The sequence below is a fragment of the Zalophus californianus genome, chromosome 13 (genome assembly GCF_009762305.2).
Source record: "Zalophus californianus isolate mZalCal1 chromosome 13, mZalCal1.pri.v2, whole genome shotgun sequence".
NCBI lineage: Eukaryota > Metazoa > Chordata > Mammalia > Carnivora > Otariidae > Zalophus > Zalophus californianus.
Window position 1 is genome coordinate 10,960,165 of NC_045607.1, and position 24,285 is coordinate 10,984,449.

General features: G+C 54.2%; 1 protein-coding gene across 2 annotated transcripts; it reads right to left on the reverse strand.

The window, feature by feature from the left end:
- Positions 1 to 1,533: 1,533 nt before the first annotated feature.
- On the reverse strand, positions 1,534 to 23,974 carry LHX2 (LIM homeobox 2). Of its 2 annotated transcripts, none has more exons than XM_027615976.1 (5): positions 23,878 to 23,974; positions 19,082 to 19,284; positions 17,719 to 18,122; positions 11,890 to 12,095; positions 1,534 to 2,413 (listed from the first exon to the last, which is right to left on the reverse strand). In XM_027615976.1, the coding sequence occupies exons 2-5, from the start codon at positions 19,279 to 19,281 to the stop codon at positions 2,126 to 2,128; spliced, it is 1,098 nt and encodes a 365-aa protein (XP_027471777.1). In that variant the 5' UTR covers positions 19,282 to 19,284; positions 23,878 to 23,974; the 3' UTR covers positions 1,534 to 2,125. The 2 variants fall into 2 exon arrangements, with proteins under 2 accessions (XP_027471777.1, XP_027471775.1); XM_027615974.2 differs by lacking the exon at positions 23,878 to 23,974 and adding an exon at positions 20,792 to 21,686.
- Positions 23,975 to 24,285: the final 311 nt, after the last annotated feature.

The window sequence follows — 24,285 nt, forward strand, 5'->3', positions numbered from 1 at the left end:
AGATAAAGCTAATCCATGGTGCTAGAAGTCAGATAGGAGCCACCTTGGGAGGAGTTGACAGGGAGGAGGCCCAAGGGAGCCTTTTGGGTGCCGTCAATGTCTTATTATCTTGATTTGGGTGATTTGGGTCTATGTGGTGGTTGTTCATTTGGAAAACATTAATCAAGCTGTTCATTTCAGATGTTCGCACTTTACACACATTATAGAAAAATATAGAAGTTACAAAAAATTCATTGAGCTTCTACCATTTTTCCAGGCATGAAATAACAGTAAGGCATGAAATAACAGTAACAATAGTAGTGTTGGTGAGTGTGTGTTTTTAACATTTCAGGAGGTGGGTCTGTCCAGGCTTTAAGCACTCCCAGCCCATTCCTCCCCAACCCTGTCCCAACCATGATGGCACAGGGACGACGGGAGAGAGACCCCAGTCCTGGGCTGGATTGTTCCCCCGCCCAGTCTCTCCTGGCTGTTTTCTCATCAAGGCAGCTCTGATTTTCCCTCTGGGTTTTCAGATTGGCCGACCACTGAAGGACATTTTGCTAGGTAACTACTGGCATTCAGTGAAGCTGGTAACACAGTGCTCTGTAGCAGGGTTCAGAGCAAGAAATCAGGGGTGTAAGATGTCCAGTGGACAGACACCACGCCTGCTTGATGCGTTCAGCAATGACGGGCGATGCCTGGATACACACATTCCTGATCTCCACCTGCAGCGTCCTTACGAGTCACCTGTCTTATGACTCAGTAAAACATAGTGAGCCTCTACTATATGCCAGGTCCTCCACTGGGCCCTTCAGCACACCTTGCCTCATCCTCACTAGAACTGTCTGTAAAGGCCATTATCTTCATCTTCCAGCTGAGGAAACGGAGGCTCACAGAAGTGAAACGACATCCCTCAGCTCACGCTGCAATAATAGAGATTCCGACCTCAGTCTGCCTGCCTCTAATCCTCTGTCCTTCCTGGATGTGTCCTTTCTGTGGGTTTCTGAGGTTGCCTGAAGCCGTAGTGAAGAAGCCAAATTCATCTGCTTTTGCCCTCTTGGGAGATTAATTTTTTTTTTAATTCATTAGGAAAACTGGAGTTTAAGCTGCCCTTTGCTGACAGCATTCACTCCTGATAGGGGTAGGCTTTCTTCATTGCCTGACACACCCTTCCAGCCCAGAGAAGAGCAGAAAAGGCAGGTGTGATAACCTTTTATCTCTATCACAAGTATTCAGCAGGGCGTACTTAATATTTGAAAGAACAAATGAATGAACTAAATGGTACTTCGTTGACATACTCTCCACTTGGTACATATCACACCATGTTGAGATTATCTCTTCTGTCCCTGCCTCCACTCTATATTCCTTGACGGCAAGGAATCTCCGGATTTTGACAAGCAGCCCAAAGCCTGGCACAGAAAAGGGGGGGCCCCAGGCATATTATAATAAATATTATAGATAAATAAGAGAAGACCTTGGAATTTATGTCTCGGCTTCAGTAAGACCCTTATGTCCTGTGAATTTCACACCCCACTAAACAACAGCAACACCAACTAGTTTCAATAAGTGGTTTTATTACTGGTTAGATTTTACAAATTCTGATATTCGAACAGACTTCCACCTTAAAATTCTAAAACAACAAAGCGACCGTTGGAGGGGGTTTGATTTTTCCTTTTTTTTTTTTCTTTTTAGGACTATTCAAAGTAACAAACTTTTTTTTTTTTTTTTTTTTTTTTTTTTTTTACATTTTTGCTCTGGTCATAAATATACAGAGAGAAAAAGAGGGAGAGAAAAATGAACAAGTCATCCAAAGTATGGAGATAAAACAGTATTCCTAAGGCACGTGGCAGTCTTTGAAAATACAGAAGCTCTAGCCAACTTAAATTATTTGTTGTTTTTCCTCGCTCAGTCCACAAAACTGTACAGTGACACAAATGTTGTGTTGCAGATAGATTTTCCAAGTACTTCCTCAAGCCCACACCGCTGCATTAGCCGGACGCACAATTATTTTCTTCCTCTGTTTTCAGGCGAGATCCTAAAATGTGGTTAGTTAGTTGCTCAAAGCCTCTATTTTAAAATACACTTGGAATTCAACTAAAGATAATTTCTTTTTTAAAGAAATTGTGGGGGGGGAGGGCGTGAGTCACTAGAAAAGGTTGGTGAGAGTCGTTTGTGAGGGGCTGTGAGGCTCGTGGCCCTCCAGGTTGCCAGGCACAGAAGTTAAGACGGATGTCACAGTTGGCAGGGCCGGGCTGGTCAAGTCTGTGAGGGTGGTGGGCGTGCTGGAGGGGCTGAGCGAGGCGTTGGAGAGCTCCGAGGCCGGCCCTGATGGCGTCCCTGTCTGCAACGTTGCCTCTGTCGACTTGTCCACAGCCGTGTTTTCCTGCCGTAAGAGGTTGCGCCTGAACTTGGCCCTAGCGTTCTGAAACCAGACCTGTGTGGGGCAAGAGAGAGAGAAGGGCTGGTTAGGAGAAGGGAGGCAGGATCCGGAGAGCAGCAGAGCATGTCCCCCAGAGATGCTAATCTGGGTTTTGTGGAGAGGGGGATTAAAAAGTTGGGCTGGCAATTTTTGCTCTTAATAAAATAAAAATTTCCTTTTCTCTAATGGCTGGGTTACTGGGTTTCCCTTTCTGTTGGAAGGTTCCAGAGTTGAGCACCACTCTCCAGTATGGTAGCCACTAACCACAGGTGGCTACTGAGCACTTGAAATGGGACTAGCCACAAAGTGGCTCCTTTGTAAGGGAAAACACAGAAATAGATTTGAAGACTTGGTATGAAAAAAAAAAGAAGGTAGGCTATCTCAATACCAATGTCTATGCTTGTTACATGTGGAAATGATAATATTGTGGATAAACAGACCTAAACAAAATATATCCTTAAAATTAATTTTGCTGGTTTCTTTTTGTGTTTTGAATGTGGCTGCTAAAAAATTTAAAATGGAAAATTACACATGTGGCTCACGTTGCATTTCTATTGGATAACGTTGTTCTGGAAGATATGCACAAACCAAATCATTTCTCACAATGGTTGAGAGATTCTTCCCCACCTCCCCCCGCCCCTTGGCAATTGCCTTTAAGCAGGCAACAGATCCCATAAGTTCTCATGGGTACAATTTTTAAAGTGATTCGTGGTAAGTGGGAAATACCAGAGTGGTGTAAAGAGCACAAAGGAATCAGTCAATAAAGAGTTACTTTGAGGAAGAAAGAGACAGCAGTCCCCCTCCCCACCGCCATCAGGCAGAGAAGCCACTGGCTATCGTGGACCCCCTGGGGGTTTTAGGTTTCAGGGTAGGGTGCGCAGAGCTGCTGCCGGGTTAAAGCCAGTCCGGGGAGGTGGTGACCTGCGGATTCCTTCTCCAAACTGACCACGCCCCAGTATCATTTATGAGGGAGGTGGGGTGCATTATGCTGTGAGAACTGAGCTTGGTATGAAAAGAATACCAAAGAGAGAGAATAAGTGTTTACTTTCAGTTTTCCTTGGGCACAGACACGCAATCCATCTACACCCATACCTTTGCACACGAGCCTATACGTACTCAGGAAGACATGCACAGAAACTCATCTTCACAGCACAACCGCCCCCACCCCCCAATTATTGACCGCCAGTCTAACTGCACAGAGAGATCTGGCTGTACCCAGAGGTCCTCAAAGTACTTTGAGCGAGGTCTAGGAAATCTGGTGGGCGGGGGAGGGGAGAGGGTGTGTGTGTTGGGGGGTGGGGGGGTGGTGAGTTGTATCTCCCAAAGAAAAAAAACCTGAAAGTCAAGGCCCCTTCACTTCCCTTTGCATGAGAAAAACACCCGCCAGAAGCCTCCCCATAAAACAAAGGGCCTTAGAGAATTCTATAGATTCTGGGGTGTCCAGTTGCATATTTCCAGATGTGCCTGCATCTGCTAGTCTTCCCAATGTCTCAGGCATGGGTGGGAAGGGCTACCTCCTGGCCCCACCCTCCCCTGGGGACCACCCCCTACGGGGGGCCTGTGGCATCTGACGAGCCCTTCTGGTGGCCTGATAAGATTTGGGCTCAATTAAAAAGCACATCCACGAGAATCCAGGGGTAAGGAGAGACTCAGACCCTGTGAAGTCAGGAAACAAAGCTCTTTCCCCGGCACGCTGGGTCTTCCAGGAAGAAAGCATTTTCCCTGGCCTTCTGCCCAAAGCAAGCCCATCACCTCTTCTGGAGGCTTGCAGGTAAGTTCAGTGCTTCTAAGACCACCGTCAACACGCTCTTCTTAGGATAGGAGCCCTTCCCTGCCTGGCCTGCAGAAATATCTTCAGCGTCAGACTCTGTCCATCCGGTCCAGGGAATGGCTGATGGCAAAACTCGATAGGGAAAGTCTCCAGAGGCCCTCCGAGAGAGGAAGCGACTTCCCCCAAAGTCTCACATCAGGTCTGACACCCTGTGCCACTGTCCTGGCCTGTGTGTGTCTCTCCAAGCCGTGGCTGGAGCAGGGAGTCCCCGGGGGCGGTGCGCAGCTCCTAGGTCCAGGGCTGCAAGCCCTTGGGAAGGGCTGGAACCGGTTAGCTACCAGCCATTTGCTCTTTCTCCTGCTGTTGCCCCTAACGGTGAGTTGTAAACAATGACACCATCTTCTGCGACTGAGGCACCGGGAGTCTGGTGGATGAAAACCAACAACTCAGCCCAAGGCCGGGCTGCTGTGGGGTTTTGTGTTGGGTTTGTTTTTCACCTTCCCCAGGGCTTCACCAGAATTCTCTCCCAAAAGTCCCCTCCCAAGTGGCTCTTGGGGCAGGGCCCCTGTCTAAGTCATTTTCATGTCCCTGGGATATGGTATGGGGACTGGGAAAGATGAAGAATGAGTAACATGCGTTGAATTCATAGTAGTCATGATAGAGGGGCACCTGGGCAGCTCAGTTGGTTAAGCGACTGCCTTCGGCTCAGGTCATGATCCTGGAGTCCGGGATCGAGTCCCGTGTTGGGTTCCCTGCTAAGCGAGGAGTCTGCTCCTCCCTCTGACCCTCTTCCCTCTCGTGCTCTCTGTCTCTCATTCTCTCTTCCTCAAATAAATAAATAAAATCTTTAAAAAAAAAAAGTGGTAGTGATAGATACCACTTATGCTCTCTCTGTGCCAGGCTCCATGCCACCCTATAACGTGTGGCGTCACGGGTCAGCTCCAGGGAAAGCCAAGTAGGGGCCACTATCGTTGCCCCCACTTTATATAGATTTAAAACCAGAGAGCTTCTGAGAGGTGAAGTCACTTGCCCAAGGTCACACAGAGGCTGAGCTGAGACTGGAATCCAGGAATATCAGCCATTAAAAAGTCCATGCTCTCCCCACCACATGATCCTGAGTGAGTCAGCGAAGAAATGAATGAATGAGTGAATAAACACAAAAGCAACTGTGGTGAAGGGGAAAAAGCACTAGATGCAGCTTCCAGGTCTGGCTCTGCTACTGACCAACCCAGTGACCTTGTGCTGGTCCCTTACCTTCGGGTCTGCCTCAGTTTCCCTACCCACACAACGAGAGGGTCTGACAACAGCACGCCACCTCTCTGGCCTCTCAGGGTTCTGACAGGCTAAGATTCCAGGGCAGATGCAAGAAGCTGATCTGCTCCACCCACCCATCTTTTTTTTTTTTTAAGATTTTATTTATTTTTTGACAGAGAGAGACACAGTGAGAGAGGGAACACAAGCAGAGGGAGAACCAGGCTTCTCATGGAGCAGGGAGCCCGATACAGGGCTCAGTCCCAGGACCCTGGGATCATGACCTGAGCTGAAGGCAGATGCTTAACGACTGAGCCACCCAGCCGCCCCTCATCCACCCATCTTCTTAAACTGACAGCCCCCTTTCTTCATCTGGGGGGAGTCCCATAGCCTGGTGCCCCAGGGATCCCCAGGAAGTCCTGGGTGCATGAAGCCCACACTGCCACGTGCCCCTCCTCAGACACCCACTGGCCCTGCAGGTTGTGTTTTCCTCACATATTCCCCTCCCTATGGATTCTTTCATCAAGGGGACCAAGAGGGCCAGTGGGAAACCCACTTTGCCTCACAAATCCCTTCCTGGGTCACTAAGGAAACCAGTCCAAATATAAAAGCTTCATGCCCAAAGATGTCCATTCTGGCATTTTTTAAAAAGATTTTATTTTGGGGGGGCGCCTCGGTGGCTCAGTCAGTTGAGCATCCGACTCTTGGTTTCAGCTCAGATCATGATCGCAGGGCCTTGGGATCCAGCCTCGTGGGGGGTGCTCTGTGCTCAGCGGGGAGTCTGTAGGAGATTCTCTTCTTCTCCCTCTCCTTTTGCAGCCCCCCACGCAGGCAGGCACGCGTGTGCTCTCTCTAAAGTAAATAAATAAATCTTTTTAAAAAATAAAAAGATTTTATTTTTAAGTACTCTCTACACCCAACATGGGGCTCAAACCCACAACCTTGAGATCAAGAGTCACATGCTCTACAGACTGAGACAGCCAGCAGGACACTCCTTTTTTTGTTGTTGTTTTTAAGATTTCATTTTTACATTTGCGGCATTTTTAATAACATCAAACTAATGGATGCATGCAAAGTGTCTGACCAGATGGGGTAAGTGAAAGCCACGACACAAACACTCTAGGCAGTTGCGGGGCTAATGTTTTGTGATGAATGTGATATGAGAAAGAAAGAATAAAAAGAATATGACCCGGGGTGCCCGGCTGGCTCAGTCGGTGGAGCATGCGACCCTTGATCTTGGGGTTGTGCGTTCAAGCCCCACATTGGGTGTAGAGATCACTTAAAAATAAAATCTAGGGGTGCCTGGGTGGCTCAGTCGTTAAGCGTCTGCCTTCGGCTCAGGTCATGATCGCAGGGTCCTGGGATCGAGCCCTGCATCTGGCTCCCTGCTCCGCAGGAGGCCTGCTTCTCCCTCTCCCACTCCCTCCACCCCCGCTTGTGTTCCCTCTCTCGCTGTGTCTCTCTCTGTCAAATAAATAAAATCTTTAAAAAATAAAATAAAATCTAAAAAAAAAAAAAGAATATGCCCTCTGGTACAACAACTTCATAAAGTCATACCAACAAATATTATTCACTAAGTACCAGGCATCATCTCTGGAAGGTTCTCAGCATTTTGCACATAGTAACTCATTAGTGCCTTAGAAGGTAAGCACTAACATTATTGCCATTTGTAATTATTTGTTGCACATCTGTCTCCCTTCTGGATTGCAGCTCCAGCAGGTCCCATTCACTGTCTGGGTCACGCCACCACCCCCCAAAACAAGGCAGAAGATCAGTGTATTTGTTGAATAAATGAGTGAACAGAGGAAAGTTAGCATCCTCAGTTCCTGAGGATGTCTCACTAACACAAGTTAGTGACAACTAACTAGTCATCCGAAGAATGTTTGTAAACTGTTGATGGTTAAAATGTATTTTCTTTCCAAGTCACACCAAGAAACCCTAAGGAGACTTTCACCCATCCAGATCAATCAGCTCACCACCCCTGTCCCCAAGCCCAGGGCCTATTCTGCCTTCCTGACCCTTTCTCAGGAAGGAAGAGAGGCAACTCAGAGGGGCATCTATGTACTGAGGAGTTGTCTCCAAGCATTTGCAAAGCCTAACGTCTTCATGGACCTCTGTCCGAGGGGCCACTCTCTCTCCCAGTCACCTTGCCCGTGGGTAGAAAGTGAGAATTGTGGTGGCCATGCTGTTGCTGATGATAATTTGGAGCACTTTTTCTGTACTTACGGCTCTACAACAGGACTCCTGCTCTGCTCCCAAGACATGGCATCTATGACCCACTCCATCTTTTCTCTCCATCTGCAAGGCTGCTTTCTATAACTAGATCCAAGGCAGGATGGTCCCAGTCCCTACACTGCTATATTGGAAAGAGCTGTGGAATCACACAGATCTGGGCTTGACTCCTGGCTTCATCACTTACTAGCTGTGGGACTGAAGGCAAGGGTTCTAGTCTCTCTGAACCTCAGTTTCTTCATCTGCAAAATAAAGATAATTAAATTTTTTTAATGAGTGCAAAGAGGTTGGTTGACTGAACCCTACTGTGTAAATGTGTGTGAAGTTCATGTGCATTGAGTCCCGGATCTATACTTTGTAAATTACACTTGAAGTCATCTCATTTACCCTTTGCAAACACCTAATGAATATTATGATCATCCCTATTTTATAGCCGAGGCCACTGGGGCTCAGAGAGGTTAAGTGACTTGCTCAATATGGCTCAGAGTGCGAGTGGCAGAGCTGAGCCTGGACCTCACATCAGCTGACTCAAAATTCCAACAGGGATACTGCATCCCAGGCCTACCATATTGGCGGTACTTATGCATAACAGATTCAGAAACAGCCCAGAATGCCCCTATACACACACACACACACACACACACATCCTATATCATTCACCTTCAAGAACACAGCCTCAACCTCAACCTGTATAGAGAACCTCTCTGAAGGATTGAGCTGGACCACAACCTGCAGGGAGCACCCAAGGCCTAGTGCCGCTGAGCTGGTGTAGACAAGTGATAAGAAACGATTTATTTCCTGGGCACCTACTTTATACCAGGCAGCACTGTGCTGGAGGCTTTCCCCACTCACTGTCTCAATGCTCAGGAATTCTCAAGACACAAACGATTATTACCTTTGTTCCACAGATAAGGAATTGGGCTCAGAGAGATGGTAAGTGACCAAATCGCACTGCTAGTAAGTCCCAAAGGACCTGAACCAGTCTGTTACCTTCCAAAGCCACACCACCACCTGCCCGGCCCCAAGCGGCTCCTATCCCACCTCCCCCAGCTAGCCCATCAGCGGTCAGACCCCTGGGAGAGAGCCCCACCCTGCCAGTGCCTGGCTCCTGTAACCTCCAGCAGATCACTTCATTTCACTAGTTCTTAAGCTTCTTGTCTGTAAAATGGGCAGGAAAATATTAAGGCAGACGAGTGGCTGGAAAAATAATGCTTTGCAAACTGCGGCATGATCATGAGCAGTCATGCTGTAAGGGGATATTAAGGATCAGTGTGAGAGATCTGGAGGTCTGAGAAGAGGGAGAACAGTGGTCTGGTATGCCTTATGGGTATGACCACCACCACCCCCAACAACACACAGGCCCTCGATGATACTCACACTCAGAGGCAGTCACTGCTGGGTTGGCTTAGTGGAGAAAGAGCCAGAGATTGACCAGAGACAGGCTTGGATTTGGATCCAGGTCTGCTACTTACTAGCAAAGTGTGACTTGAGGCAAGTGGAAATTATTTGGGCCTCAATGTTCTCATCTGTACAGCCAGGAGGTTATCACGCTGCCTGACAGTGAGAATGCAATGAGCAAATGTGTTTCACAGGCCTTTCAAAGTGCCTGACACATAGTAGTACACTCCAACATTTACTGATTAGGAGACACACCATTAACTGTCAGGGCTTTTCTCCCTCAACTAGTTCCTTGCCTCTGGCTTTCCTGAGTCCCTGTGGTGGAGGGGGCATACAGGTGTGAGCAGGTCTGGCTCGGGATTCTAGGGGAGGAAGGCACAGGACAAGTATTCACCCAGGTCCCTCAGGTGAACCTTCCCTTACACGAAGAACAGTCAGTTCTTCCTCTGGTCTCCCACAGAAGCCCCCCCGCCCCAACTGATCACACTATGGGGAAACTGAATGTAGGTCTATTTCTACAGTTAAGAGGGTAAATTTCTTCAGGGCTAGGACTGTGGTTCATTCATCTCTGCGTCCCCAAGGCCTGGTGCCAATAGATATTTGGTCAGATGAAAGAATGAGAGACAACTATACTGGAAACCTGATTTGTTCCCAAATCGGGGAACAAAGCCTCCTGCCTCAAAAGCCAACAGAGTGTGGCTCCTCATCCAGATTCAGACTCAGCTATGAGCACTTACTCTACCATTTAATCAGGATAACTGAGAGAGGTATATGCCCTAATGGTGCCCATTTTACAGGTGAGAACACTATGGCTCAGAAAGGGTAACTGATCTGTTCAAGATGCACAGCCAGGGAGTGAAGCTCTGCGCTTCACTCCAAGTCCCTGTTCCTGCCCTGGCCTGCTCCCAGGGGTTGGCTCACTGAATGGCCCTCACCAACTTGCCCTAAGGGGTTCTAGATAGGGGAAGGGACAAAGTATCCTACTAAGCAAAGAAGAGGCGGATGACCAAATTCTCTCAGGGCTGAGGAATGGCGGGGGTGCCAAGGAGGGTCCCCAGACCTAACCCAAGAAGGTAAAGTCCAAGGGAAACGGACAAGGGGGATCCGAGACCCGGTTGGGCACAGCAATGTCCTTGCCCCTTCTCAAGCCCAGGACAAAGGGACCCGCAGGCAAAAGGGACCCAAATGGGAGGGGCGGGGCCCACGCGGAGCGGGGGTGGGCCCAGAGCGGCGCCTCAGCGTCCCATTGGCCAGCCCTCGCCTCCTCTGGCTACGTCACCCAGCCCGCCAGAGACGAAGCTGCCCCAGAACCCCTCTTGTTGCGCAGGGGTGCAGGCAGCAGGGCCAACCCCCAGCTTTGGGGCCGGGACTCCCAGCTCCCAGGGGATCTACCGACCAGGGCTGGAGTCACAGTCCCATCGCGCCACCGCCATCACAGCCAAAATGCCGCCCCCCCCACCCCCGCCCGACATACTCACAGGAAATCGAGGGCGGTTGCGCAGCCCTTGGTGTCCATCATCGTCACCCTCACCCCCTCAGTGTCCCAGTCCCCCAGCCCTCAGTCCCCAGTGACCTGGGCCTGGACGATAAATCAGACTGGCCAGGACTCGAATCCCAGCACCTCCCCTCCTGCCATGAGACCTCAGATCTTCATCTCTTGATTTTCTTTCCCCAAAATGTGCTTTGCTATCCCTATGACCACACGTTCTAAGGAATAAATTGGTTAAACTGTGCTATAAAGAAAGATATTCTCCCCCACCTTCTGGTTTACAGATAGGAAAACTGAAGTCCAGTGACCAGAATAATCATTCATACTAGTTAACAGCAGTTAATTAATCTAGTTAATGTTACTCTTAGCTACCATCCACTGATCAGTTAAGTGTCAGCTACTGTGGTGGACCCTTATATTATCCCAATGGCTCCTCAAATAAGCCTGCAGTACAGATAATCTCTTGTGTCTGTCTTACATATGTGGAAACTGAGACTCAGAGGCATTAAATGACCAGGACCATGAAATGAATAAGAGGAGGAGCTGAAGATCTGAGAAGGCGGTGGCCCAAATCTCTGTCACGAATTTGGGTCATGCGGGAGACTGGGACTCCCCAAACCGTGTTTTTAACAACTTTGAGGTATGGACAGACCCTTCAAAAATCTGGGGAAAGCTCTGGAGCCTCTCTATGCAGAAAGCACCCTCACAAGTGCAATTCCTCTGGGTTTCAGAGGTGCCCATCTGCTTCTAGCTCCCCGCAGGCAGATGAGCCTCCCTGGCCCACCCAGGGGATCAGCCCACAACCCCTCTCCCAAAGCTTGCTTCTGGGAGAGTCTAAGAAATAACAAAGAGACAAGAAAAATCTAGAGAGAGACAGAAAGAGGAGCCAGAGGGGATGAGTGAGGAGCAAGAAGCAAAAGGAGCAAACAGCTAACGCAATTGTCTTGGACGGGCGTCCTGGGATGCTCTGGATTTATCTGAAACGCTTGAACCTTTTACTACATGAACACTGTGAGTGTCACTTAAGTAATAAAGAGCAATGAAGAACTGTTTATAAGAAAGAAAAGAGGCTAGGCGCGGAGACAAGGACAGAGGGACACACGTACACAAAATAGAAAAGTTGGGAAACAAAACCCTGAAAGAGAAGAGGTAAAGTCAGGCGGGAAAAACCCATAACCCTGAAATTCAGCTAGAGACTGAAGAGATGGAGAAGGAGCCGAGGATGACGAAGAGAAGAGCAGACGGTGGGTGGAAGGTCCTTCCAAGGCCGATGGCAGCTGTGGGGCTCGGCTCCAGGCCCTGGAGGCCCCCGGTGCCCCCACCCTCAGCCCCTGCCGCGGCCCAGCTGACCTGGAGGACCCGCTTGGTGAGGCCCGTCTTTTGCGCCAGCTGCTTCAAGTCCTTGGCGTCGGGGTTGTGGTTAATGGCAAAGTAAGACTTCATGGTCCGAAGCTGGTGGTGCTTGAAGGAAGTGCGCATGCGCTTCGTCTTCTGGCTGCTCGGGTAGGGCTGGTCGCGGTCCAGGTGCTCCCCGTCGTTCTCGTTGCAGCTCAGCGCTGGGGAGGGGACACGCAGAAGCGGCTGGTCAACCTCCTGACCTGCCCTCCCCTACACTGCCTAGTCCGCCCCCGCCCCGCCTGCCACCAGAAGTTTCTAGCTTCAGGACCACACCGCACACACTGCACCACGCTGAGATGAAAAGATTATCCCCATTTTCTAGATTTATAGGAGAATGTGAGGCTCACAGAGAGCCGCCTGCCCAGGATCTCTCAGCTAGTAAATGCCGGATTCAAACCCACCTCTAAGAGATTCCAAAAACCGTTCTGAGCCATCATGTTTGACTAAGAACAACAACAGCTACAACTTGTAGATGGCTTATTTGACTACAGGTGATGTGCTTAAAAGCCTTACATATTTTCACTGAATCCTTAAAACAACCCTATGAGCCTCGCATTATTTCCTCCTTTTTACAGATGTGGAAACTGAGGCTCAGAAACGGAAGGCACTTGACTGAGGACAGAGCCGTGTGCAGGGCTCCCGGGCCCACACTCTTCCCCATTTCCCCCTGCACTCCCTAAGGAAGGAGGCTATCTCCAGTCTGCCCCACCCCACCCAGTGTCTGGGGCGGGCACCTGAAAGTCGATGACTGACCTCTCTCCACTCGCTTTGATTTCACCCTGAACAGTTCCCCAACCCCGAAGTTCTGGCTGACCCTGGGCCATGGGCACTGGGCCAAGGTTGGAAACTGTATTTTGTAGTTTATTCCTCTCCCCCCACCCTGGGCAAGCACTTGCTTCCCAGTTATACAGACTGGCTGAACGAGGCAGGGAGGTGAAGCGATCTCTAGAAATCTCAGAGCGGCAGAATTCTAGCCGGAAAGAGAAGGAAGTTGGAGGAAGAAATTAACATGTATCTGACACCAAGGGTATGCTTTTGGCCTTATGTACATCATGGGGCCTTCACTACTGCTCCAAGAGGTGGCTACTGCTATTCATCTCATTTTTGAGATGAGGAAACGGATGCTAAAGGAAACGAAGCCATGTGTACACAGCCGCACAACTCGTAAGGGCTGAGCCTGGATTCAGCACTGCAGTCCTTGCCCGGTTCCTTCCACTATGCCACAAAGGCAGGCAAAGATGAAGCATGGCTCTTTGGGGAGCCAGTCCCCATCCAGAAGGGGCCCAGCTGGGGCCCGGCTGCCAATGCCTGGAAGGCAATGGGGGTGAGGGACAGGGGTGGAAACCCAAGGCCTCAGAAAGTTACTTGGCAACCTGGTGCCTGATGGGAACATAAAGGACTCCTCTCCAAGATTCCTTCATCACATCCCGAGCCATCCTGCGTGTAAGGTCTTACTTTGGGGGAAACCTCATAGCAGATGAATTCAGTCCCCCTAAAGCGGACAGCTGCGGATGTATCTTCTGCCCCATCATATGCTCCTAATAGAACTGCCAGGTTTAGCAAATAAAAATGCAGGTTGTCCAGTTAAATCTGAATTTCAGACAAACAACGAACAATTTCTAAGTATGCCTCTGATTTTGCATGGGAAATACCTACACTGAAAATTGATTTGTTGTTTACCTAAAACTCAAATATTGCAGTGGATATGCTTATGCTAAAAAATTATTTGTTTATTTATAATTCAAATATTGCATTGGATACACTTACACTAAAAATTTATTTGTTGTTTACTTGCAATTCAAATTTAACTTGGGCGTCCTGCATTTTATCTGGCAAAACCACTTCAGAAGTACTCCCGATTTCCTGGTGACCTACTCCACCCACTACTCAGGTGGGGAGCAGTGTCTCACAGAAAGAAATTGCAAGACGGTGGTCTTGTCACTAACCTTGAAGCTGTCAGCAAGTGGCTACTAAGGGTCCCCTGCACATGCACCTAGGCACCCAAGTCCCCCACCTTGGCTGTACTCCCACTGAAAGCACTCCGAGTGAAGAACGGGGTCCAGCGATGTAAAAGGGATCAGAAAATGACTCCAAAGGGACTCCATGGAAACTGCCCTGCCCCCCCACTGCAGGGAGCGACCCTCCTCTTGCCCCCACCCCCAGCTCCATGGGGGGTGGGGCAGGCCTCCCCACAGGGGATCTCTGGGCCCATCCCTCTGCCCAGTCCCCGCCTGGGCCTTGCTGCTGTTAATGAGCTCCATGGGGACCCCGGCGCCCCAAGCACCCAAGGGACGTGCCCCAAGTGCGGCCTAGATCTAGGGGGGAGGTGGTTTGGGGGAGGGAGAGAGAAAGGGCACAGTAAGGAGAGAGAGACAGAGGTAGAAAGACAGAAGGGAGAGAGAGAGAGTAGAGAAGGGGGGTAGGGAGGGAGGATGGACAGAGCCAGGAAAAAGAGGAGAGAGACCGAGGAAAGGGAAGCAGTGGAGATGGGGAGAACGGGAGACAGAGAGCTACAAAGACAGAAAGAAATCCAGAGAGACAGAGAGAGAGCCTGAGGGGACAGCGAGGCCTGGAAAAACAGGGGAATGTGTGGTGGGGGGTCCAGGTTAAGGAACGGAATCCCGGGTCTCAAGGAAACCAAGTCCCGGCGGGAAAGCCTATTACGAAGCCTTACTGGCTGGGGAGTCGTGAAAAGGGGGGGAGAGAGGAAAGGAAGGGAGGGCAGCGAAGAAGCTGGCTCAAGATTGGGAGGCCGAGTAGGCCAGCGGCCACGGCGGGGGTGCTGCGCCGGGAAAGTGAGGGCAGCCTGGAAGCGGCCCTTGGGCCCAGATTTGTCCTGTACCCCAGACGCCCTCACTCCCGCCCCCATGCCCCGGCCCGGTCGAGATTCCCCAAGATCGGATCCGGGGAGGAGCGAGGGGCCGAGGGGAGGGGGAGGACCGGGCTTTCTCTCTCCCTTTTTTTTTTTTTTCCTCTCAATTAGGCCGATTCAATGGAGCTAAAGAGCTCGTAAAATCATGAATAATTTACTCGTGATCTGTTATTAACCCATCGGGTTTCGAGCTCTTGTCGCTGGGACTGAACCTGTAATCAAATCTGACTTCGCCTCATTTTACTAAAGACGAGATTGTAGGTTCAATTGTCTAAATAATGGATTGGAATCAAATCAGTAATTACGCCGCCAGGCACACACACAAAAAGCTGGGGCTGGGGGAGGCCCGGGCGTCCGGCCGGTCCGCGCGGGACTCCCGCGGCCGTGGCGAACAAACCCCCGGCGCAAAGTGCGCGGCCCCGGCCCCTCGCGGGCTCCGAGCGCCTCGTCTGCGCCCCAGGCCGGCGGGCGGCCGGGTTCAAGGGTGGGGGAAGGTTTCAGTTCTGCTTCTGCGACCCGGGCTGCGCTCTCGCTCCGGAGGGGCGGCCAGGGGAGGGCTGCCGTGGCCACCGCCCCGGAAGGACTTTCCGACCCTGCGGCCCCGCCGCTTTCGCTGTCCTTCCCTCGGCGGCGGGCTGGGCGCACCGACGGCGTCCCACCCCAAGCTGCCCGAGCTCACCGCCCTGGAATAGGGTGCCGCCGCTCCGCCACCGGACTGGCCCGCAGAGTGAAGGGTCGGGGTGGCTGGGCCCCTGCGTGTGGGACACGCACACCAACAAGCTCTTCTCCTCACACTCAGAAACGCGCACAGACTCTTGCTCAGACACGCCACCCGCAGACGCACCCTCCACGGCCCCCTTTCCAGTCCCGGCGGCCCCACGGCCCACACTGAGGCCATTCCTCTCCTGCCGGTGCCGGGAGGGGAGGGAAGAGAACGGGAGCCAGACCTGGGGAGGCCTGGCCGGGCCCGGCGCGGCCAGGAAGGTGACCCCTTTCCCCAACCTGGTCCCGGGAGCCCCGAATAAGCGAGTGGCACGACCACAGCCCGCGCGCCGTGCGTGGTTTCTACCGCCCGAGCCAAGGCTAGAGACGCGCGCGCCGGCAGGGAAAAAAAAAGACCGGAACCGAGAAACCGAGACACAAACACACAGAAGGACAGAGAGAAAGGGGAATCGGGAGGGTCGGAAGGAAAAAAAAAAGAGAGGGGTCAAAGAAAAAAACGAGGAGATGGCATGGGTGGGGAATGTCTTGTAGAGGTGCCAGCTCCCTTGAAACTCAGCCTCCAGCCACATCTTCTTGCTCTGTGCCGCCGGACCTCGCCAGGGAAGGCGGCAGAGCAGCAAAAAGCACAAATAAATTTCTGTACCCTTCTACCTTTCTATTCCAAACCCAGTAGCTAACCTGCCTACTAGAAAAACATGATCCCACTCACCATGCGCCTGTAGCCCAGGCCGCCTGGGGCTACCTACTGGGGGCCGGCCCCATTTGATAAATAGACGCGGCTTTGTTTTGGGGAACCTGGCCTGGACTCCGTTTAGTCTATTTTCAGGGTGGTGAGAGATGAGGGGTGGAAGTTTTAGAGAGCTGGCATCTCTGGTAGAACCTTCAACAAATCTTTAATCTGCTGCCACCGACCTGCCTGTGGCCACTTCACCATTTACTAAATTGGGGGCTGCATTTTCTTCCCAGCTGCACACACGGAGACACATACGTCCATCCATCTTCCAACAAGCAACTTCGTTGGAGCGAACAGGGGACCCCCGCACCCGCTGAATTTTCCTCCCCCAGTCAGCTCAGATTTTTAAAAGATCAAAATAACCCTGCCTTCTTCCCCGCGGCTGCCCTCTCCCCACAGTCCTGGGTTTTTGTTTTGTTTTGTTTTCCACTTGTGCATTAGACTAAGGGGAAAAGGAAGAAGAAAACAAAAATCTCCGAATCTGATTCTGTCGCAAACGAAAGAAAGAAAATAATGGCAAATAAACTTTATCTAGTTCAGAAGCCCGGGGAGTCATAAACCTTTCCCGGCCTTGCAGACGTCGGGCAGATGTTGACGGTTCAATTTGCCGGGCCCCAGAACCTCCGCAGCTGTCCTGAGCGGGGAGGGGCGGGGGGGGGGAGCCTCTCCTGGAACGGCCCAGGGTTCAAAGATGCCGGAAATGCGAAACGAGCCCTCTACCCTACTCCCCGCGCGAGGCCAGGCCTACTCGGGTCTCATCCCCGGGTGCCGGCTTCCGAGGGTTGCTGCTCTCAAACCAGCCCTCGGAACTCGGAGGAAGGAACCCGGGGAAAACCGAGACCTGGGGGAGGAGGATCGGGCCGGGCTCAGCGACCTGCTCTGGTTCATAAGGGTCCTGGGCCCAAGTTTCCCGAGCCTGCTGCCCTCAGGACATTTCACAGGACCAGGCCAAACACCAGGCCGAGCTCGTGGCCCCCCACCGACCACCACCGCCAGTCCTTTCTCTTGGGACCCTCGCTGCCCTGCCTCCTCAGTTCATCCATCGCCCCAGCTCCCATCCTCAGCCGCGCCAACCCAGAGCCAGTTTCGTGTCGGCTCCACCTTCTTTCTCTGTGCTTGCACTCTCCAACCAGCAAAGTGGGGGAAAGGCCCAAACCAAAAAGCTACCTCTGAAAAATTTCTCAGGGACGAGGCTCTGCACGGGGGTCAGCGAGACTCAAATGCACCTTCGCCTCCCACTCCAGCCAAGTGCGCATGGGCTGGAGCCCAGGAGCCTAATGGCCCTTCTGCCAGGTCATCCGGTGCTTAGGGACTGGGGAATCTAAGGGCTAGAGTATGCAGAGTGATATAGATATCGATAGATATCACACTGAGATTCACTCCAGCTCCACGCAGTCGACGCCAGGCACTTTCCCCCAACCCGACGGGGGCGCTCCGTGCGCCTCGCACTCACCAGCGTTGTAGGCCGCCAGATCCGCCCCGGGGCCGGGGCTCTTGCGCTTCCTCGGCCGGCCCTTCTGCACCGTGCCCACGCCATTGTAGTAGGGAAGACCCAGAGGGTTGGCCCCGGCCGCGCCCAGCCCAGCGCTCTTGGCCGCGGCTGCTGCAGCTGCGGCCGCCGCCACGTCGGCATGGTTGAAGTGCGCGGGGTACTCGCCCTGCAGCAGCGCCTCGAAGTGCAAGCGGCAGTAGACCAGGCTGTCCTTCATGCCGAAGTGGTCACCCGTGGTCAACATCTTGTTACACGTGGTGCATGTGAAGCAGTTGAGGTGATAAACCAAGTCCCGAGCACGCATCACCATCTCCGAGGCTGAGATGCCCAGGTGGCAGCGGGCGCAGCGCTGCACAGAGAACCGCCTGTAGGGACCATCGAGGGAGGGACTGTGGGGACACACGGTTGGGTACCCCCCATATCCCTCCTCCAGGTGCCGCTGCTGCCACTGGGGGAAATCTCCTCCTTAAGATGGGAACCAGTCTTAAGTTGGAGGATGGGGCGAAGAGGGAACTAGATTTTGGCCCAGGTCTTGTCCTACCCTGAAATATAGATTCCCTTAACCATATTCATGTCCACAAGGCTTCTACTTTACCCAGAGCCTGGGCAAGCCCCAGGAAAGCCTTTGCTTGGGAACCAGGGCGGGGGGGGGGGGGCGCTGCCCACTTACCCTTTCTCATCCTTTACCCCTGCCCTCCACACCAGCGCCTGAGAATCCTACAGACCTTTGTAATTTGGAAGAAACACGGAGATGGGGAAAGAGAGAGGGAGGGAGGAGAGAGAGAAGGGGGGAGAGAGAGAGAGAGAAAGGGAATATAAACAGACCCTAACCCTAAACGGAGAGAAGAAACCTGGAGCCTGTTAGTGACTCTGGCTCTTTAACCCTTTAGGCTGCTTTCACTCCCAGGTTCACGAAAGACCCGGAAATGCACCCAACTGATCCTCCAGCTCTCCTTCCAACTTTGTCCCACACCAGCCCAGGCTACCTGGGTTTGGGGGCGGGGGGGGGGTGCCTTTTTCTGTTCCATCCGCTTGACCCACAAGAAAGTTCAAAGGGAGAGGGGTGCAAGGCCCCCCCCCACACCCAAGCTTATTTCTGTGTCTAAGCTCAGAAGAGGGCCCTTTTCTCTGGGTCGCTATACTTCTCGGACCTTCCCAAGAGTTCCCTCAAATTGCTGTTTAGAAAGGTCGTTACCCAATTTGTACTGGCTTGGAGAAGGGGGGGCTAGGTAGGGAACCCTCCCTTGGGACTGGAGGGAAAGGAGCCGGGCCCAGTTGTGTCTGAGGGTCCTGGGGCGCAGGGGGTCCCCGGGTGGGGGGCTACCTGTAGTAGTCTTCCTTGCAGTAGATGCTTCCGTCCTTGCTGAAACAGGTGAGCTCCGACTCCAGGTTGAGCTTGCACTCACAACACTTGAGGCAGCGCATGTGCCACTGCTTGTCCACCGCCAGCAGGTAGTAGCGGTCCGAGATCTTGCCCCCGCAGCCGGCGCAAAGCGCGGCGCGGTCACTGCTGATGGACGGCATGGTCTGCGGAGGGAGGGAGGCGGGAGACCGCGGCGCCTGCGTCAGCCTGCGACTTCCCCGCCGCCGCCGCGGGGAAACGGGCACCCGCAGCTCCCTCGGTTGCTCCCGCCAGCCCTAAACGCCGCCCCCACCGGGGCCGCCAGGGTGTGCGGTGCGCTTCCGCCACCCCCAAAAGGCCCATATTCAGGAGGCTCAGAACCCAGGCCCGCCCACACAGCCCAAGCCGGCCACAGGCCCAGGCCTGGCTGCTGGCCTGGATGGATCTCCCTCCTCAGTTCTCCCCCTGCCTGCCCCCTCTGCCCTTTTCCCAGAAAGGTTTGGGCTGTTTTGAGGGCTGGGGCAGCAGTGGCTACTCCAGTCAAGCCCTCCAAAAGCACCCTCAAAACTGTTTCTTAAAAAAGTCACTCTGCCGGGCCCCAGGAAAAAGGGTGAGATGACCATTAAAAGTCACCCTCTACACAGACACCTCCCGGGAGACGCACAGAGGTCCTGGCCCCGAGCCTCTGTGATCTCTGGATCCTTATGCCAAAGGTTTAAGCCAGGACAGGTCGCAGCCAACCCCTGCCCCTCCACCACCTTGGCCACACTGGCTGGGGCCCTCTTGGGTCCTTGGGAGATGGTGAGCGGAGTGCGGAGGCACCCTCAAAGTCTCTGAGTGCAGGACAGGCGGAGAGTTTGATCGGGAAAGAAGAGCTCAGAAGCTGGAGGCACCGGGGCTGCAGCTCTTCCTTTCCAAGTGGAGAAGCTTCGCTCGCCCTCCCTACCTCCCCAGCCTCTAAAGGTCACTTCTGGGCCCAGCTTGCATAGCGAGTGCTCGCCTGGCCCCCTGGGAGGCCTGAGGTGAGGAACTGGCTATTTGGGGCTGGGCTGGCAAAGCCAGGTGTGGAGATCCAAATGGACGCTCCTTCCACAAGAGCCAGGCCAGAGCCTGAACTGCGAGCCCTGGCCTGGCCAGGTCGGCCGGCCAGGAGGCCAGGGACGTGATCAACGAAAAGCACCGGCCCAGAAGACCTGGACCCTTGGAATTGTGCTGGAGAGGGAACTCCGATCGCCAGGAGGCGGGACGGGAGCGGCCCGCGCCGGCTGAAGCCCTAGTGCTCCCGTTTGGTTCGCCCTTCCCGGCGCCGCCGGCGGCGCCGCCTACAACTACAGCCGAGGGGTGGAGGGGAACGCGGAGCTGGCGACCAGAGAGGGCCCCGGTGTAAGTGAGAAGAGAGCCATCCCGGGACGCGGGTAGGACTTCGCTCCCACTTCGGGAGAAATGCCCTCTTGCACCCTTGGGCTCTGAAATTTCGGTTTAAACCTTGTTTCCCTCCTCCGCCCCAGCAGCCGGGTTTCCCCCGAGCCGGGAGCTACGGGGCCTTGCATCCTGTCCGCGGATCCCCTGCTCCCAGTCCCGTGCGGCACGAAGGACGCTCCCCAAAGTGCCCCCAAACTTCGGAGAGCAGAAGCGCGGAGGGACCCGGCCCCGTCCCAGGTTTCAGCCCCGACCCCGTAGCCGTGCGCCTACCGTCTCCGTGTCGCCGCGGTCGATCGCGGAGCTGATGGCGGGAGCCTCGCTCTTGGCCCTGCGGTCCATCTCGTCGATGACCCCGTGCACCTCGGGGCCCGACAGACTGTGGAACAGCATCGCGGCGGGACCGGCGGGGCCGGGGGCGCGGCTCCTCCGCGGGAGGGCTTGCCCCCCGCCTCAGCTGCCTGGCGCTCCCCGCGCTAACGGGCCCGGTGCATCGCCACCGCGGCCCCGGCCCCGCCCGAGCTCGGCTGCGCCCCCAGGCCGGGCTCCGGGCGCCCGCGGGCCAGGACGCCTCCCGCCGAGGCGCAGGGGCAGCTACATCGCGGGGCGCCTGGGCGGCGGCGCCAAAGCCAGGGTCACAAGGGCACAGGGCGGGGGGGGGTGGGAAGGGGGAAGACGAGGGCAGAGGTCGGCGCCCGCCGCGGGCGCTTTCACGCCGCGGGCATCGCCCGCCCGGCTTCAGCGCCCCGGGCGCAAAGCAGGAGCGCAAACTCTGCCCGAGGCGGCGACGGCTGCGGTCGGGGCTCACTCGGGAACGGCTAGGTGCCCGCGGCGGCCCAGCTGCCTGGACCTCTCCGCTCCCTGGGGTGCGCCCCCAGCCCTAGGCGACCCGCTTGGGCGCTGGGTCGGCGACTGTAGTACGGGTTTCTCCGAAGCCAGCGAGCCGAGCCGAGACACCGAGAGAATTGAAGAGGAGGAGGAGGAGGAGGAAGAGGAGGAGGAGGAGGAGGAGGAGGAGGAGGAGGAGGAGGAGGAGGAGGAGGAGGTGGAGGAGGAGGAGGAGGAGGAGGTGGTGGTGGAGGAGGAGGAGGAGAAAAAGGAGGAGGAGCAGAGTGGGAGGAGGAGCCGCCGGCCTCGGGCCCAGCCGCGCGCAAGGCTCTCCAAGAGCGCGCCGAGCCCAGCCCCGGCTCTGCAGTCCGCGCCAGCCAAGCGTCCGCGCCTTTTCTACAGCCGCGCCTTACATCACGTCCTGCCGCCGCGCCATTGGCCGCTCAGCACCCAGAGCCCTGGCAGCGCGTGCTCCGGGAAGGCGGGAGACCCAAGAGGGAGGGGAGAAGCAGGAGGAGGAGAGGAGCGACGAGATGGTGGGAGCTGGTGGGCAAGGCTGGAGGGAGGGGGCGGGAGGAAGGGAGGGAGGAGGGAGAGCGCGGGGTTTGGAGTTTTTTAAGCTGCGAACAGTTTCCTGAGATTTCTTCGGGATGGAAAATTAAACCCTCTCTCCCCGCCGTCTCCATCCTAAGAAGGCGCAGCCCGAGGATGCTTGACGAGCTCTCAACTCCGGTCTCTCCTCGGCCCAGAGCTGCCGCCTCGGGCACCGGCTGGGAAGGCCTGGGAAGGCAGGCCTGGGGCAGAGCTGCGGGAGCCTTCAGCTGCTTCCCGCGGAGCTCGGCCTTCGGCCCAGGCTCCGCGCTGCGGGCTGCGGGCGGCCGCCTAGGCCTCCTGAGGACCCAGCTGAGCCAGAGAGGCTAGAGCCGGCGGGAGCTGTAGGACTCCGGGGGAGGAGGGCCAACCAGCGTAGCCTTGCTCCAAGCAAGCTAGGGCCCACTTAATGGGAGCGTGCAGCTCCTTCTTGCCCCTTCCCTGTCCCTCTAGAGCCTGAAAAAGCGGATGCGAGCATGGCTTTAGGCGCTAGTTAACGCATAAGTTCGAATCCCAGTTCTGTCACTTACATGCAATGTAACCTTAGGCAAGTGACTGAACTCCCTTTAGACTGTTTTTGATCTTTTCATTGAGGGACGAGAAGGCCCCCTCCACACAGGTAATGAACAAAAGAGATCATGGATTTTAAAGTACCTGGAACGTCGTAGGCACTAACCAAATTCCCTCATCACTCCCTCTTTTCCCTCTCCATCTCCTCCTATTAAAAACTTTCCCACTCCGGCATACATTGGGTATCACTGAGGTCCTTAAAGACCGCAGGCCCATCCTCTGCTGTTTGCATCGTGCCACAGACCCAGCTGTTGACAGGCGTCCACCTTGCTGCCTGGCTGTACCACTTCGCCAAGGATCAACAACCCCGCCTGTGGGGAAATCTCAGCTGCCACCCCAGCCCCCAGACTTCAGGCTTAACCTAGAGTCTCTTGGGGACACAAGCATGATACCTAGTATGTGGTGAAGCAGGATTAAGGAAATAAAAAAGTGACTGTGGAGAAAAACTGAATGAGCCAAGTCAGTAACAGGAGTCCCATTTCCTGGGTCTGCTTTGGAGGTGGGTCAGTCTGAAGGGACTTGCTTGCCAAAAGGAGGCAAGGGGCGGCTACCTTCTACCTACTGTGCAAAACTTTCAAACATAAACATATGTGTGTGTGTAATGCCCGAGCACATGCATGCGTGTTCATGTGTGCAAACGCACATGTTCTTCTCTGTTGGCAAAAACACGGCCAGCAAGGATGTAGGACTAGGATCTACACAGGCACATCGACTGTAAGTGTCCAGCGCCAGGCAGGAGCATGCAGTCGCAAAGGCGTAAATTGCATGTTATACATACAATTGCATGTTGAGACAATACTACCTAAATCCCTGCGTGCGCTTCTCCCCGGCCATGTTTTGCGTATTTGAAAAAACTCTTGAAGTTACAAGTACGTGTGTACACGCTGCACATGCACAGATGCCCCAACGTGAGGGAAGGACCATAAACCCAAAGACGCGCGCCTCCGCGTGTGTTCACACAGACGTGTGCTTTGGCGCCTGCACACGGCCCGCGCCCAGGCACGCGGACGCCTACACGTATACACAGGCATGTTTTACTGACGCATCTGGGGCACTTTCTTTCAAAGAAAGTAAGGAATGAAAATCTAATCTGGGAGTCACCGGGGTTCATCTGGAGGTCGCCCAAAGGGTAGAAAAAAATTGTAACAACGCTGGAGAGTTTGTCCTTGGTGCAGCTCCGCGCCTAGGCTAGATGGATACAATACGTTTTCGAGAACTCGAGTGGCTGATTTAGGAGGTGGGGGGCGGGTGGGGGAGGAGGTGCACTCGATAACTCTTGCCGCGGGGCTTCTCAAGAAACACGGAAACACACCCTGCGGCTCTCCACTCCCCCCACATATGTAAGCACACGATTTCGTCGCCACTCTGACCTGCAGTCCACGCCCATCGCTGACCGACCCCAAATTCCCTGGCAGTCACGATTCCCGCCCGGTGCGCCCGCCTTTGCAGCCCTCCGTGTCAGGCTGGGACGCGCCCGGGTCTGCTAGAGGCTCAAACGCGTCTCCCGCCGCGGGGCGGGATCTGGGTGCCCTGGCCCTGGGCTCGGAGGCGGGTAACTTTGCTAATCTTCCCCAGAGGCGGGGGCGGGGGGGGGGGGACGTCGCACAACCGCTGAGCCCTGTCCACGAAGACTAAACAAGGAAAGGAACAGGCTGTAAACACACATCCTGACACGTGAGTGACATTTACACGGTGCGAGAAGCCGCAGCGGAGGGGAAGGCAGGAGGTTGGGGGAGCAGGCACCCGCAGGTAAAAGTAATATTCCGAGGCGTCGGAAA